The sequence below is a fragment of the Panthera tigris genome, chromosome E2, assembly GCF_018350195.1.
Source record: "Panthera tigris isolate Pti1 chromosome E2, P.tigris_Pti1_mat1.1, whole genome shotgun sequence".
NCBI lineage: Eukaryota > Metazoa > Chordata > Mammalia > Carnivora > Felidae > Panthera > Panthera tigris.
Window position 1 is genome coordinate 56583349 of NC_056674.1, and position 16407 is coordinate 56599755.

At 46.5% G+C, this 16407-nt stretch overlaps 1 protein-coding gene across 5 annotated transcripts in view; it reads left to right on the forward strand.

Annotated features, from left to right (window-relative positions):
* Positions 1–16407, forward strand: part of CDH13 (cadherin 13) — a 1026978-nt gene that overhangs the window by 986749 nt on the left and 23822 nt on the right. For all 5 annotated transcript variants that reach the window (XM_007082828.3, XM_042969568.1, XM_042969569.1 and 2 more), the window contains one exon: positions 7397–7539. In XM_007082828.3, coding sequence (XP_007082890.1) covers positions 7397–7539 — 143 coding nt within the window. The remainder of the gene's footprint in view (positions 1–7396; positions 7540–16407) is intronic.

Consider the following 16407-nt stretch of genomic DNA (forward strand, 5'->3'; position numbering starts at 1 on the left):
ATGTCTGGAGAGAACTAACCAAGACTTGCCCTCGTGCCACCTAAATATGGCAGCCTCCAAGAGAACATGACGGTCAGAACTGGAATCTGGTATAGCCTCATGCAGGATGACCACGAGATTCCGCCAGGAACTCTAGGATACTGGGGAGAGGGGGGTCCAGGGAAGGGTTGAGAGGTGCCCAGAGCTCCTACCCTGTTCCCAGCTGTTACTGAGCCGTGGACGCCCAATGCCCCATGCCAGGCTGGACAAGCCCTAGCCCTGTCTTCCTTGCCCAGGCCACCCAGTGGGCGGCCCCTCTTGTCCACATCTGCTAGTTGTGGCCTTCTCCCCTTCCTTGTAAAGTTCTTCCTGTTACTGAGACAGATGTCTTTGGCTCTGGTCCCCTGACTGCCCCTGGGCTCTCCACAAGCGCTGAACTGTGATGGGCTTTGGCTGCCTAACTCAACCAGGATTGTCAGATTCGCTGGCCCTTTAGTCTGCTCTGTGTATTTTGGTCGGGAGATTGGAAATACGGCCTTTCCTTTGCACTGACAGCCAGAGCTACGTGAACCATTTCAAAACCACGCACTTCCTTCAGCTGGGAATTCTATTACACTCTAGTTCTGTTTTTAAGGAAAGGCGTTGACTTGAATCACCCGAGCAGCTATTTCATCTGACACAGGGGGCCCGTTGGGCTGGAGTTAAGTGGGGGGCTGAAGGTAAGCCTCCTGCTTCCTTCCTTCCCCGTGGTTTTACAGGCTCTTTGCCTCCTTCAGGACAAATATTCCGTCGGTAGGAATATAAAATGCCTCTGTGTTCTTCACTTCCTAGCTTTCCTTTTCTAGGCCCTCCCGTCCTTGCCGACCCCTCTTTGAGAGTGAACTACAGCGAGACTCATGTGTAGGTCTAAAAAAACCCACCCTCCCTACGATACATGATACCAGCCAGGATATTTCTGACGGGTCCCCATGAGTGTTTGCTCTGGGCAAGTGCTTCTCTATCGTATATGTACAAAGCCCTGGGGATCCTGGACTGACTTCCTCTGACACCAGCCCCAGCCCAAGTCTCCTTCCCCAAGTGATCCGTGCTACCTGTCTGTAAATAGACACCCAGACCTCTCTGTATACATTCACCTATATTCTAATATGCCCGAGGGTCCAATACATCAGAAAGATACCCAGCTTATTTTTTGCCAAATGGATAACGAGTCACCAGAGTCTATTGAATGATCTAGCTTTTCCAAACAATCTAACATGCCATCTATAGCCAATAGCAAATTTTCAAACGTATATATGGCTATGCGTACATATATGTATATATAAAATGTCTGTCTAGATAGATTGATCTCGATTTAGCAATTATAGATGGTAGATATATATTACAGTCGATATCTGTGTCCACATCTGTATCTGTTTGTCAACCTGTCTACATAACTGGCCCATTTCTGGTGCTCTACTATATGGCATTGGTCCTCTTGGGTATTCCTGTACTAATAGTATATTGCTTTGTAACATTTTTAAGTCTAACACAAAAGGAAGGCCGTGATAACCCGTGTGGTTTTGGTGTCCGTGCTGAACAAATGTAGATCCCTCGTGTCACAGAAAGAACCCAAGAAGCTTGCCGAAGAGACTTGCCGAACCTTTTCAGTCTCTCCCTCCTCCCCATTGCTACCAGGGCCCCATGAGGGTCTGAGCCGGGCAACCCGAGCTCTGGAAATCGTTTTCAGGAAATACCGGGCCCTGGCCTCTGGCCTAGCAGTTTCCTTCCCGCTCCGCTGGGGCCCTGCTGACAGTAAGCCTGCTTCCCAGGAGAGGTGCAGGGCCCAAGCATGGTCAGACATGCCCCACCCCATGTCCCCACACGGTCTGATCCTACTAATTATCCTGCCCCATGTCGGCCGAGGCCGACACCCAGAAAAGGCCAAATCTCTGAAAGCACTCGAGCAGCTCCTGAGAAGCTACATTACAGACTGAAATGAGTCCCGTTTTTAATTTGATTTTTCTTCCCCTGTAACAAGCAAAGTTCACATTACAGATAAATTGCCTGGAAATTCCAATTTAATAAGCCGTATGCGTTTTTCAGGCCTAAAAGCATGGAAAACATCTTGCACGCTGGTGTTTTTATACCAAAAGGTTTATTAAAAAGACAGCTTTGAAAATGTCAGAAATTTACATAGAGCGTCTGGCGAATTGGTCAGAAGGGCTGATCTGACAAAAGGGCCCATCACCCAGGAAGTGGAAAAGCGGCTTGACTGCTGGTCTCGAGCTGCTCACCCCTGTGGGGTGGAAAGCTCTAGGGTTGGGGAAAATCACACCTACCCTCAGGCTCTGGCACGCAGCTCTCAGCTTGCATTGTGCGGGCACAGGGTAACACGACGTTGGGCTCAGTCAGTGGGGTGGCCCCTGTCCTCTGTCCGTGGCTGGGATTCTGAGTAGAAATAGCCAGCTGGCATCGTGGTGACCCGGGACAAGGGCGTGCCTCCCCAAGGTCTCCGATGGGAAGAGACGCCAAACAAAATAAATAATAGAGGGAGACAAAATTAAAGGCCATGTGACAACACAAGAAAACAGCCGCAGCAATGGATACCTGATTGGTTTTTTAAGGAAGAAAAATCGTGAGTAGCTACCATGTAAAACGCTCAGGCCCTTGCTTTCTCTGGGAGGGTGATGGGGTCAGGCTGACTGCACCCGGGGCCAGCTTCCAAGTTCACGTCTGTAAAGCTTCCCACTGAATATTCCTTATCTAATTCCTTATCTAAGAGAAGAAGCGGAGCATCAGGAGACCAAGACCACAACTGAGCGAGAAACAAAGAGTATTGTTTCCTTGCCAACATGAAAAGCCTAGATAATTTAATTCATTTTCGTTTACCTTCTAAACTCTGACTTGAGTCATCAGGGAATAAAATACGGTCCATTTAAATTTTTGATTATCTCCAATATTGAACTGTCTGAAGTCACTCCTGGATCCACCGTGAACTTGTTACCTGATGGGAACACTTCTCGACACTTCTTGGCTGTGCTGCTTTGGGCAAGTTGCTAAGCCTCTCTGAACCTTGGTGAGCTCGTCCGTAAAGCAGGGATGATGCCAACTTCATCTGGTTGCTGGGAACCCCAAAACTGAGCCTGGTGCTGACTCTGACGACCTGGGCACAGGGCCGGGCACGGTCAGTATGTGCTAGCATGGCACTTGAACTTCATCCAGACGTCTTGAAGTGGACTTTGGTGAAAGTAGCCGGCCTGCAAGGGCCCCTATTATCTCCAACAGGCTTTTTACTCTATGGTTGTGCCCAGCAAAGACCTAGAAGAGGAAGTGACTAATTCTCACTGGGGAGCTCTTACAGAAGGACCAAAAAGGGACGTTTCAGCCTGGTCTTTGAAGACAGGTAGAAGTTTGCAGGTGGAGATGTAAATCGATGTCGAAAAGAGAGACAGATGTTTTTATTTTATCTTTTTATAGTTAATTATGTTAGGTGACAGCACAAGCAGGGGAGGGGCAGAGAGAGAGGGAGACACAGAATCAGAAGCAGGCTCCAGGCTCTAAACCGTCAGCACAGAGCCCCACGTGGGGCTCGAACTCACAAACCTCGAGATCATGACCTGAGCCTAAGTCAGATGTTCAACTATAATAAAAATATAATAAAAATTCTACTTAAGGTTTTTTTAAAAACACACAAGCAGGACCGACTGGGTGGCTCGGTCGGTTGAGCGTCCGACTTCGGCTCAGGTCATGATCTCGCGGTTCGTGGGTTCGAGCCCCGCGTCGGGCTCTGTGCTGATGGCTCGGAGCCTGGAGCTGCTTCGGATTCTGTGTCTCCCTCTCTCTCTGCCCCTCTCCTGCTCGCACTCTCTATCTCTCAAAAATAAACATTAAAAATAAAATTAAGTGAAGTGCATAGTAGATTTTAAATGAGAGGAGTTCTGCGAGAACGAAGACATCTACAGGCTGGAGTTTAGAAGAAAAAAAAGTAAGACCATGAAAAGATCTAGAGCATCCAGCATCTCATCAGTTTCCCTGTCTGTGAAATGGGAATAATAATATTATCAGCCTCTCAGGGTTGATGTGAGGCTGAAAGAGTAGGTACAGGGCAGTCCTAGAAAAGTGCCTGGTGCATAGTAAACACTTGGTTTATCATGATTAAGTGGGCACTGCACCCCTGAGGTTGTTCTAGAAAGACCAGACCTGATGCCTTGTAGGAAGCATTAGCAAGGCCCACCCCTGGTGTTGCTCAGCAGTCCAGGGTCTGGCTCTTCTACTTTTGCAACATAAAAATGTGATTTGATTTGACTGGCGCACACAGAGGTGCTCAGTTCTGTTCACGGGACCCCAAATTCACGAGGGACTGCAGTAAACCAGAGTCCTTCTCTCTAAACTAAAGTGAGACACTATGTTGGAGGGTCTGTCAGTGCCCAGCAGAAGCCCTGGGACGTCCAGAGGCTGGTGCTGAGGCTGCAACAGAGCCTGGGAGCAAGCGGAAGGGTCTCCCTAGCTGGTGGTCACGCTGGGACCACGTGTGCGGTGCTGCGTGTCTCCTGGAGGCTGTTCCAGTGATTTCTCATCCCTCAGCTCCCTTCTCGAGGCCCCAGGCTGAGCACCCCTCCTCTCTGTGACCACAGCCTCCCTCGGATAGCAGTCACATTGCCCGGTCCCCGAGATCGCCTCCAAGTCAGGAATGGCAGTCCCCTTCTCCTTGGCCACACACGTGTGGACAACTTCTTGAGTCTCGCCTTCTCATGAAGAAGCGACCCACTACTCTTGGAGTCATCCTCGCTCTGTCCTTGGAGATAACTCGTTCTTAGACCTCGGCAATTATCTTTTGACCACGCTTTAGCAAGTTAGCTGGGAAACAGCTTAGAGTGGGGGTTCAGAGCCGGGGTTCCGGGTCCGCATTCCGACTCTATGACCTCGGTAGGTGTGTGCTCTGTTCTTCAGTGTCCTCGTCTGTAAGTGGGGATATCATACCCACTGTCTTAGTTTCCTATCGTCACCGTAACAAATGATCGTAACAAATTGCTATAACAAATCACCACAAAATTGGTGGGGCTAGAAATTGATTCTTCCCCAGTTCTGGAGTCCAAAACACCCGTAGCCGGCCTCACGGGGCCAAAATCAAGCTGGGCCACACTCCCTCTGAAAACACCAGGGAAGGCTCCTTTGCAATACTCCAGTCCCTGCGTCCACGGTCACGGGGACTTTGGCTCTCTTCTCTGTGTCTCCCATCTCTCTCTGCTTCCCTCCTAAAAGGACACCTGTGGTTGCAGAGAGTCCCAGGGATCCAAAATCACCTCCCCACCTCCAATTCCTCCACTTTATTAGCCCTGCAAGGTTTTTGCCACATAAGGTAACATTCACAGGTCCCCAGGATTAAGATGCGACGTCTTTTCCACTGTGAAGACGAAGACGGCAATTTGCCCCAAACTCTTAATGGTTCAATCAGGTTTTAAACATTCTCAGAACCAAAGCCGGCAGTATAAGGCAGAGATGATCGACTTCAGGCACCTTTGCCTGACTGATGACCCATCGGTTTTCATGTCTCTTCAGGGGCATATATTCCAAAGATTGGTGGGGAATGGCAGGAAAACACAAGCATCTCTCTGGCTCAGGTATCAGAGTGATTGGAGAAATTGCCATGTGTCACTGGGATACAGTCCCCCTTTACCCAAGCCCCTTGGTTCAAAGAAATCGGAGTCCTGTTCAGTTAGAATCTCCCTGGTAGGTGGGATTTTCATTTCTTACCTAATGCACATTTGGTTTGAACTTCTTAGAATGAGAATGGGTTACTTTTACAAAACCCTCAAAAAATACTAACATTTTTTAATTCTTTGAAGGTTTCCCATTATCCAGAATCCAAACCCCTTACAACAGTGGTTCAGGGTCTTTATAATCTATCTAAACTCATTTCCTTTCAGTGTCCCCTGGAGAAGGTATGTTCGGACCACAACCATCCACCTTCTGACACCTAAACACTCATTCACTCAGCAGCTGTCTATTGAGTATTGTGTATGTGCTGAGCAATGTTTTCAGAGCTGTTGTCATGACAGCAGACAGATGTCCTTGCTTGTGTGGAGCTTATGCTCTAGTTGTGGTAGGGTCCCCTCCTTATGGGGAGGGGAAAAAAAAACTCAAGGCAACCTGGCTACACGCATACATGACAATATCCCTCACGACATTGTAACATGAGACCATTTAATCAGACTGCATGTTTGTGCGTTACCATATATGAGAGACAAAGAAATAGAAAATGTATAAAAAATACAGGATGTGGTATCTGGGGCTCAGTTCTTCGGGTACGAACCCAACTGAGCCATGCCGGCATGAATAAAGTTGCTTCCTGGAAAGAAAAGCCTCAGTGTCACGACTCTTGTGCAAGGATCCTGCTACATAGTAAATCTCTCTGTTCCATGTGTTAATTCATTTTGTTCTCTCTTCCTGACCTGTCTGCCCTCTCAATCTCTGACAGCACCCCACCCTTTCCTCCGGCCTTGGTTCAGATGCTACATCTTCTGTGAGGTCCCCAGGGTTACCCTCCATCAGAGGTAATGGCTGTTGCCTCCAGGCGTCCATGAGTCCTACCTGTATCTCCATGGTAGGGATTCTCCCACCGGCTCTGCACAGGGACGCACCCAGGGTATAAAAGAAACACAACCGGACTTGGACGGCCATGAACTCTGCCTCTGTGAGAACCCAGCAGATATGAGCTCTCTCCTCACAGGCTTGTCGTGAGGCACAAAGGTGGTGCACGCACCAAATATTCAGCACAGAGTTGGTCAGCCGTCATTTTCTAAATGAACAACTCTAACTGTAATGATGTTTTGGGGGTCGTATTAAGAATTTCCCGGGAGCACCTGGGTGGCTCAGTCGGTTAAGCGTCTGACTTCGGCTCAGGTCATGATCTCACGGTCCATGGGTTCGGGCCCCCCATCGGGCTCTGCTGACAGCTCAGAGCCTGGAGCCTGCTTTGGATTCTGTGTCTCCCTCTGTCTCTGCCCCTCCCCCACTCATGCTCTGTTTCTCTCTGTCTCAGAAATAAATAAACATTAAAAAATTTTTAAAAAAAAACACACAAAACCAGAATTACCTGGCACCTGGGGTGCCTGGGTGGCTCAGTCAGTTAAGCCGTGGACACTTGATTTCGGCTCAAGTCATGATCCCACGTGTTTGTGAGATCCAGCCCCCTGGGCTGGGCTCTATGCTGACAGTGCAGAGACTGCTTGGGATTCTCTTTCCCTCTCCCTCTGCACCACCCCCCACCCCTGCTTGTGTGCTCACTCTCACTCTCTTTCTCTCTTTCTCTCTTTCTCTCTCTCTCTCTCTCCCTCTCTCCCAGGTACCTAGCATGAGAGCTTGTGCCCAGTACTCGGTGAACATTTCCTGAATCTGTGCTGAGTGTAATATGATGTTGTTTGGGATTTTCTTCCAGGTATTCCATTTACAAGGACCCAGCCGGCTGGCTGAATATCAACCCCATCAATGGGACCGTTGACACCACGGCCGTGCTGGACCGTGAGTCGCCATTCGTCCACAACAGCGTGTATGCAGCCCTCTTCCTGGCAATCGACAGTGGTGAGTAATTTTTAAAGGGCCACCAAGTGTATACGTCTCAGCGGTAAGTGTGTTTTCGCGTGTTACATTTCCTCTCATAACACCTGGAGGTGTTCTTGGGAAGAATACAAATGTGAGGGGGCGGGGGCGGGGAAAGCAAACGCATAAACACACGGTGAGTCAGTTATACGCCGGGTTCTCCAATCTTTGTCCAGTTAGAGGTCAGAGTGGTGAGCTCACTGTGCTTCATCCGGGGTAGGCGCCAGGGCCAGGAAGGCACGTTGACGTCCTTTGTCTTGGCATCATGCTGTCCCAGAGGGCCTCGCCAAACCTGGCGACTGAATTGCCCCCACAGCTTTTATCCTGTTATCACAGGAGACCATGGAAAGACATCAGGTGCACTCAGCGAGGAGCTTCATGATCGCAGAACAATTGCTGTTCATTCAGAAGCTAATGATGCAACATCCAGGTGCCAGACTCCCTTCTGGATGCTGGGGATACAGCAGCGAACACACAAAACCCACTCTCCTTGTGCCGCTGATATGCTCACAGAGAAAGGAAGAAAATTGAGTAAAATACGTAGTACACTTTGGGGGTTGGGGGGATGAGAACGTACTATTTATGTATGAAACAAGAAAACACAGAACAGATGGTGGATGACAGGGTCCTGAAGTTCTCAAGAGGCAGCCCTCGGGGGGCCCCCGGAGCAGTGACATTGGAGCAGAAACATGAAGACAGTGGAGAAGGGAGCCCTGAAGTTCTCTAAGGGAGGAGCCAGAGGGCCAAGAGGGTCGGACCAGAGAGAGTGGGCGGGACGGGAAGGGGGTCGCCCTACACCACCCTCCGATTTCACTGTGTGTGAAATGGGACGCCGTTGCCAAGGGCCAGGTAGGGTTCAATGTGACAGGATCGTGCTGCCCTGTTGAGAGCAGACGTGGGGGACAAGGACACAAGTACAGAGACCTCTTAGGAGACTGGTGACCATGTAGGCATGACGGGCGCTTGGACCCGGAATGGGAGAGGAGAAGAGAAGAGGTCATGGACCCGGAATGGGAGAGGAAATGGGAGAGAAGAGAAGAGGTCAGATTCTGGAGATAGTCTCTATGTTTCAGACCCAAAGCTAACAGCAGCTGCCACTGGCTGAGATGGGGGGGTCAGAGCCGGTTTGGAGGTTAAGCTGGTGAAGATGAGATGTCTATCGTTATCGATCACCTGAGAAGGTTTGCTCTCCCTCTTATTCTCAAAAGCCCGCGGTTCGTGGCCCAAGCTTCAGTTTAGAGTCCCGTATATCAAAATGAGTATTCACAGGGCCTTTTACGTGCCCTTCGTTACACTCGATAACAGGTGAACTAAGAACTCTCAGACTCCGTCTCCGTGTGCTAGGTACTGACGTGGAAGCCGCCTACGGGATCAGGTGTCTGAGAAGGGCACGGTCAGCGTGGTGTATGATAGGCAGACAGGGCTTCACGGTGAAGCCAGCCTTTGAGTTTGGCCTTGGAGGGCAGGTAGGATTTGCACCCGTGGCAGGGTAGGAGGTAAAGGTGCCCAAGAACACAGAGCAGAGGAACCAAGACTAGGAGGGAGTGTGGTGCGGGCGGTAAGAAAGGGAGAGAGAAGCGGTACATCCCCTGTGAGTGAGCAAGTGGAAACCTGTTTGGATGGAAGCCAAACAGTCATATCTTCAAAGCGTCTCAACATCCACATGAGTCATTTCACAGAGGCGGCAGCCAAAAGACCCCATAGGTTCTTGAGGAGGAAATGGCATGATGACGTAGCACACAGACATTCGTCCACAGACGCCGGGCTTGGTCCGGGGGACCCAGAGTTGAATAATGCCTGGGCCTTGTGTTCCATGAGCTAATGAGTGATTTGGGGAGATAGGCCAATAAGAAGAAGACCACAGTGCAATGTCATAACTGTTCTGATGGAACTAAGCCCAGAGGGGGCCCTTGTCCAGCCTTCGTGCTGGTCACAGGGAGCTTCTTGGTCAAGGGGATCCCTACAGAGTGATGAAGGAGGAGTTGAGGAAAAGCAACACAGTTCTGTAATCCCATTCCCATTCTTTATTTTTTTATTTTTTAAAATTTACATCCAAATTAGCATCTAGGGCAACAGTGATTTCAGGAGTAGATTCCTTAAGCCCCTTCCCCATTTAGCCCATCCCCCCTCCCACCACACCTCCCGTAGCCCTCAGTTTGTTCTCCATATTTATGAGTCTCTTCTGTTTTGTCCCCTTCCCTGTTTTGTTTATTATTTTTGTTTCCCTTCCCTTATGTTCATCTGTTTTGTCTCTTAAAGTCCTCATATGAGTGAAGTCTGACTGACTTCTTCGCTTAGCATAATCCCCTCCAGTTCCATCCATATAGTTGCAAATGGCAAGATTTCATTCTTTTTCATTGCCAAGTAATACTCCATTGCATATATATATACCACATTTTCTTTATCCATTGACCCATCAGTGGACATTTGGGCTCTTTCCATGCTTCGGCTATTGTCGATAGTGCTGCTGTAAACATGGGGGTGCATGTGTCCCTTCGAAACAGGACAGCTGTATCCGGTAGATAAATGCCTAGTAGTGCAATTGCTGGGTTGTAGGGTAGTTGTATTTTTAACTTTTTGAGGAGCCTCCATACTGTTTTCCAGAGTGGCTGCACCAGTTTGCATTCCCACCAACAGTACAAGAGGGTTCCTTTCTCTCCACATTCGAGCCAACATTTACGGTTTCTTGTGTTCTTGATTTTACCCATTCTGACAGGTGCAAGGTGACATCTCGTTGTGGTTTTGATTTGCATTTCCCTGACAATAAGTGACGCTGAACATCTTTTCACGTATCTGTTGGCCATCTGTATATCTTCCTTGGGGAAATGTCTGTTCACGTCTGCTACCCGCTTTTTAATTGGATTATTTATTTTGGGGGGTGTTGAGTTATATCAGTTATTTATATATTTGGGTACTCACGCTTTACTGGGTATGTCCTTTGCAAATATCTTCTCCCAGTCAGCATGCATCCTTTTCATTTTGTTGATTGGAAAAGGTAACACATTCCAGTAGAAGCCTGAAAGAATACGAATATGTGAGACACTGAAAAGGCTAGATTGGCAGGTTCCATATATGCGAAGCTAGGAGCAGAGAAATGGCCAGGCACCCACTGCTCTAAGGTTGGTACCAGCTCTTTTGTCGAATGTTTGGCTGCTACCACAGTGCCTGGTTTAGAGCAGGCACTCACATATCTGTGGACTGGATCCTGAAACAGATCCTGAAATGCTCTGTATGCTATGCCAAGGTGTTTGATTTGATTACGTTGCTTCCTTGCCTCCAGAATAACCCTTGTGCATTAGAAAGATAACCCCTATGGCTGTATAGAAACTGCCTCCAATGATGAGGGGGGAGGCAAGGAGGCCTCCTAAAGCTGTGGCAGAAATCAGGGTAAGAGCGTGGGCCAATGCCCAAGCAGCGAGGTCGGTTTAGATGGAGTGGGCCTAGAGTCAGGAAAAATGTTGACAGCCATTGCCACTTTCTTAGTTGCAGGCATCAGGGTGTGCCTGGTGACAATAGAAATGGACCAGAAAGGGTGAGTCTAGAAAATACCTAGAGGGAAACAAATACATACTTAACATAAAATACTGAAAGGTGATATCAGATTTCTAGTCCAGAAACCAGGAATGAGTATTCCATTGAAATGGAACAGGTTTCAAAGGGTTCTTCCCAGGTTGTCTTTATTGGGGGAGGGGGGGTAGGATGTGGAGGTGATGTCGCATGAGAAGCTGGGAAATTGGGATGGGAAGAGAGGTGAGGAGGTTTTTCTTAGAGAGCCACCCACGCAAAAGAGATGGGAGCCATCAGAACAGGTGAGTTTTGTAGAAGGAACAGGTCTAGACGGGAGTGTTAAGGGCATCAACAGTGGGTGACAAGAAGCCAAGAAAGTTTAAAATGCTGTTTGAATAAAAAGTATCAATTATAGATCCTCTAAAGTAATGATTTCAGAGTTCTGTGCTACCACAAGTATCTGTACTTGTAGAGAAAATTCTCAGCTAAGAACAGCATGAAGAAAGGTTGAAATACAGCAAATAGAGTTGCCATTGCCTTGAAATATTTTACACAGTTATTCATCAAAAAAAGAAAACTAGAAGTGAAGTACACTTTAATTTTTTCCAGAAAAATTAGGTGTAACTAGGAAAGCTGCCTATAGACTCTGCAACTCAGGTTCTATTTCCATAAATAAGGAAGATAATTCCTACTTAGAAGATTGTTGTGAGATTATTGGGGTGCCTGGGTGGCTCAGTCGGTTAGTTGTCCAACTTTGGCTCAGGTCATGATCTCGTGATTCATGGGTTTGAGCCCCATGTCAGGCTCTATGCTGACATCTCAGAGCCTAGAACCTGCTTTAGATTCTGTGTCTCCCTCTCTCTCTCTTCCCCTCCCCTGCTCACGCTCTCTCTCTCTCAAAATAAACATCAAAAAAAATTTTTTTAAAGAGGGTTGTTGTGAGAAGTGAGAAAGTGGGGGCGTCTGGGTAGTTAAGTGTCCGACTCTTGATTTTGGCTCAGGTCGTGATCTCGTGGTTTGTGAGTTCAAGCCCCGCACTGGGCTCTGTGCTGACAGTGTGGAACCTGCTTGGGATTCTCTCTTTCTCTTTCTCTTTCTCTCTCTCTTTCTCTCTGCTCTTCCCCCACTCACACATGCACATGTGCTCTCTCTCTCTCAAAATAAAAAAATAAAAAGAAATGAGAGAGCAATGTGCTGTGCCCTCTACACTCACCATCAAAAGCCATATGAAATGTTCATTACATGTTAATCTCACCCCAGTGGAGGTTATAGAAAGGAAAGAATGGAGCCAAGAATGGTCCTCAAGAAAAATACGGTGTGAAATCTACTTCTTGTCTAACTCTTTTCATACTAATATCAAACAAGTATTTTCAAAATCCGGTGTCACAGATGTTTCCAAAAGGACGAAATATCCCTGAAGATGTAACGATAAATAGAAAACAGGTTGGCATTAATACACAGAATTGTCATTAGAGATGATAATCTCGAACAAGGCCCAAAAGACTTCGAGCAAAAAGAACATAAATTTAAAAAGAACTCATAAATCAAAGGAACTTTGGTGTAAAGTCTCCTTTTTGTCGCTCACCGAAAACTTACCTCTAGGTATTATGTTTAACCAGGAAACAGTAACATTTACCTATTAAATCAAAGTTAAGAGTTTAATTGATGTCTCCATTTTACACAAAGTAAGCATTTGATTTTATTTAACTTACAGACATTCAATGTATCTGATGGAATGAAAGAACAAAGATTTTTTTTGTCATGTAACCTAGGAAAGCTAAAGCAAAATAAAATTATTTTCTCTATACAAGGAGTCCCTCAGGAATTTATATCCAAACATGTTGTTAAAAGGTATGTCTGTAGGGCCTTCCAGGTAGCATGTAATAGTGCAAAACCCAGGAAAATCAGGATAGATTACAACTTCAGACTTTAGTCCCTCCCCAAAAGTCTTCACCTTTTTTTTAATGTTTACTTTTGAGGGAGAGGGAGAGAGGGAAGGAGCGAGCTAGCTCAAAGGAGGGGCAGAGAGAGGGAGACACAGAATCCAAAGGAGGATCCAGGCTCTGAGCTGTCAGCACAGAGCCCAACACAGGGCTCGAACTCATGAACGGTGAGATCATGACCTGAGTCAAAGTCAGATGCTAAACCAACTGAGCCACCCAGGCGCCCCAAAAGATACTTAATGGTAGAGGCGTCAGAGAGCTACAGAAACCATGAAGCCTCAAACAGTGAAAATACCAAAGAGGGAAGAACATTCTTTAAAAAGTGTAAGGTAGCCAGCCATTTCTTCTCTCTGAGGGTCTTTTCTGATTCTGGGTGAGGGTCGGGCTTGACCCAGACAGAGGGCCCAAGATGAAGGGAAATAAACCAGAAATGCTCATAACAGTCACATAGAGCCTATGTGACAAAGTGAAAACCTGAGGGTGCTTAAACACATGGCTGCTTTTCCCCCACGGACAAATGCCCTGTAAAGGACAGGGTGAAATCTCCTGGGGTCTCACTGAAAGAAAGACCTCACAGAGGAAGCAAACCCACGTTAAAACCTGGCAAATGTCTTAAGGAGAGAATGGCTGTATGTTTAAAGATATAAAGCATTGGAGTACGGGATGGCTGGTGCTATAGACTGAATGTTTGTGTACCCCCAGTATTCATATGTTGAAACCTAATCTCTCGTGTGATGGCATCTAGAGGTTGGGCCTTTGGAAGGTGCCCAGGTCATGCAAATGGAAGCAGATAAATGGGATTAATACTCTTCTAAAAGAGACCCCAGAGAGCCCCTTTGCCCCCACCCCTGCCATGTGAGGACACAGCAGAAAGACTCTGTATCGAAAACTAAAATTCACTACTAAGAGAATTTTTAACTCTATTAAATAGAGAGACATACCATGTTCATGGATTAGAAGGTCAATGCTATTGAAATGTAAATTCTCTCCAAACTGACCTAAAGGATTCAACATGATACCAAGCAGAATCCTAGGTCTTTGTTTTGAGGTGAAGGAGAAGAAATGGATTATAAAATTCATATGGAAATATAAGGGGTTAAAATTAGCCAAGGCAACCTTGAAGAATAAGTTGGCAGACTTATGCTCTTCTATATTCAGACCTATTAGAAAACAACAGTAGTTACAATTGTGGTGGTTGCACACAGACAGAAAAAAAGACTGATGAAGTAAAATAGAGAGTTTAGAGTTTAATAGCAGATACACACACAGTCCCTGTTTGTGACAAGGACGTGGTGGTTGGAGACAAGAAAGCATGGTCTCTGCAATAAAAATGCTGGGTTAATTGAATACACATATGAAAAACAAAAGTATATCCTGACTCTTCTCTTAGACAATATACAGTAATGAGTTCTAAATATATTACAGGCCAAAATATGAAAGATAAAATAATACATCTTTTAGAGAAAAACATACTGGTGTCTTTGACATAGGCCTTTGCCTATTTTTTTAAGTGGGACACAAAAGTATTCACCACCAAAAGGAAAACATGGCAGGTGATGTTAAAATTCACATGTTCAGTTCATCAAAGGATATCATTAAGAAAGTAAAAAGGTGGGGCCCCTGGGTGGCTCAGTCGGTTAAGCATCCAACTCTTGATTTCGGCTCAGGTCATGATCTCATGGTTTGTGAGTTCAAGCCCCGCATCGGGCTCTGTGCTAACAGTGCGGAGCCTGCTTAGGATTCTCTCTCTCTGCCCTTCCCCAGCTCACACTCTCACTCTATCTCAAAATAAATAAGTAGGGGCGCCTGGGTGGCTCAGTTGGTTAAGCGTCAGACTTCAGCTCAGGTCATGATCTTGTGGTCTGTGAGTTTGAGCCCCACGTCGGGCTCTGGGCTGATGGCTCAGAGCCTGGAGCCTGCTTCCGATTCTGTTTCTCCCTTTCTCTCTCTGCCCCTCCCCCGTTCATGCTCTGTCTCTCTCTGTCTCAAAAATAAATAAACGTTAAAAAAAATTCAAAATAAATAAGTAAACTTAAAAAAAAAAAAACTCTGGCAAAAAAAAGAAAAAAGAAAGGAAACAGGTAACCCCCAGAGAAGATATTTACAGTACAAAGAAATCCTATAATCTGTAAGCAAAAGACACAGCCCAACACAGGATAGGGAAGGAACTTGAGTGGGTACTTCACAACAGAGGATATATAAATGCCAATAAACATGGAAGAGGTAAACAACTCCGTGACTCAAAGAAATAAAAATTAAATTATGCAGAAAGAAATTAAAATACAAATCAGTCAAAGACATACGATGAAATGCAATACTGTGACCCACCTACCAAAGAGCTGAACTGGTCGCACGGAACCTACCGAGTGTTGGCAAGGATGTGAAATCATCAGGAGCCTCACACCCAGCTGGTGGAAAGCCAACCTGGTACAAACACTTTGGACACGGAAAGTATCAGCTAAGGGTGACCAATGTACACCCTACGATCGAGGAATGACACACCTAGCTGTATATCCAACAGAAATGTGGATAGTTCACGAAAATGCATGTGCCAGAATGTTAATAACAGCGCTATCCATAATAGCCCCCAAACTGGAAACTACTCAAATGCCCGATAAGAATGCAATAAGTAAAGTGGGGTCATTTACACAATTGAGACTGTACAACATTGAGAAGGAACAATCTGCAACTATTCACAGCAACACGGACGAATCTCGCAAACGTAAGATTGAACCAAACAAAGCCAGATCGGAAGACCACATCCTGAATGGTTCCATGCATATAAAGCTCAAACCCAAGCAGAGCCAATCATCACTGCTAGATTACCTGCTGGATGTCTTTCTTGACCCTGTAATATTGGACGACGTGGGTGCGTTCAGATTGTGAAAACCCTTTAAGCTGTGTATTTATAGAAATACGAGTGTTCCTAATATTTCAATTAAAACTTAACGCCAAAAAAAAAAAAAAAAGCATGACTACACAGAGAGTGTGTACCTGGACTGCAGCACCTTCCCCCGGAGAGCTGTAACCATTCATGTATTCTCGAAGTACCTGTTTCCCCTAAAGGTAGGCTCTCAGCACCCTACGGTTCTATAGAAGGACAGTCTCAGCTGCTGATGGGCTGATACTCCAGGAAAGGTGAGTGGCAGGATGTCAGAGGGAACAGAGCAAAGCTCACATTCTCAGGTCCGCACAGTACTGTGCAACCTTAACTTACTACACACAGCTCTGCTGACACAGTTGACAACAATGACAAGGCAGCACCACAAGAGAATTTTCTTTTAGGTACCTCTTAGAGACTAGAGACTATGAGATCAGGATGGGGGAATTTAAAAATACATTCAGAAGCAGAGCTGGAGACCTGTTCTGTGGTTAACAGCGATGAAAAGCTCTTTGGACC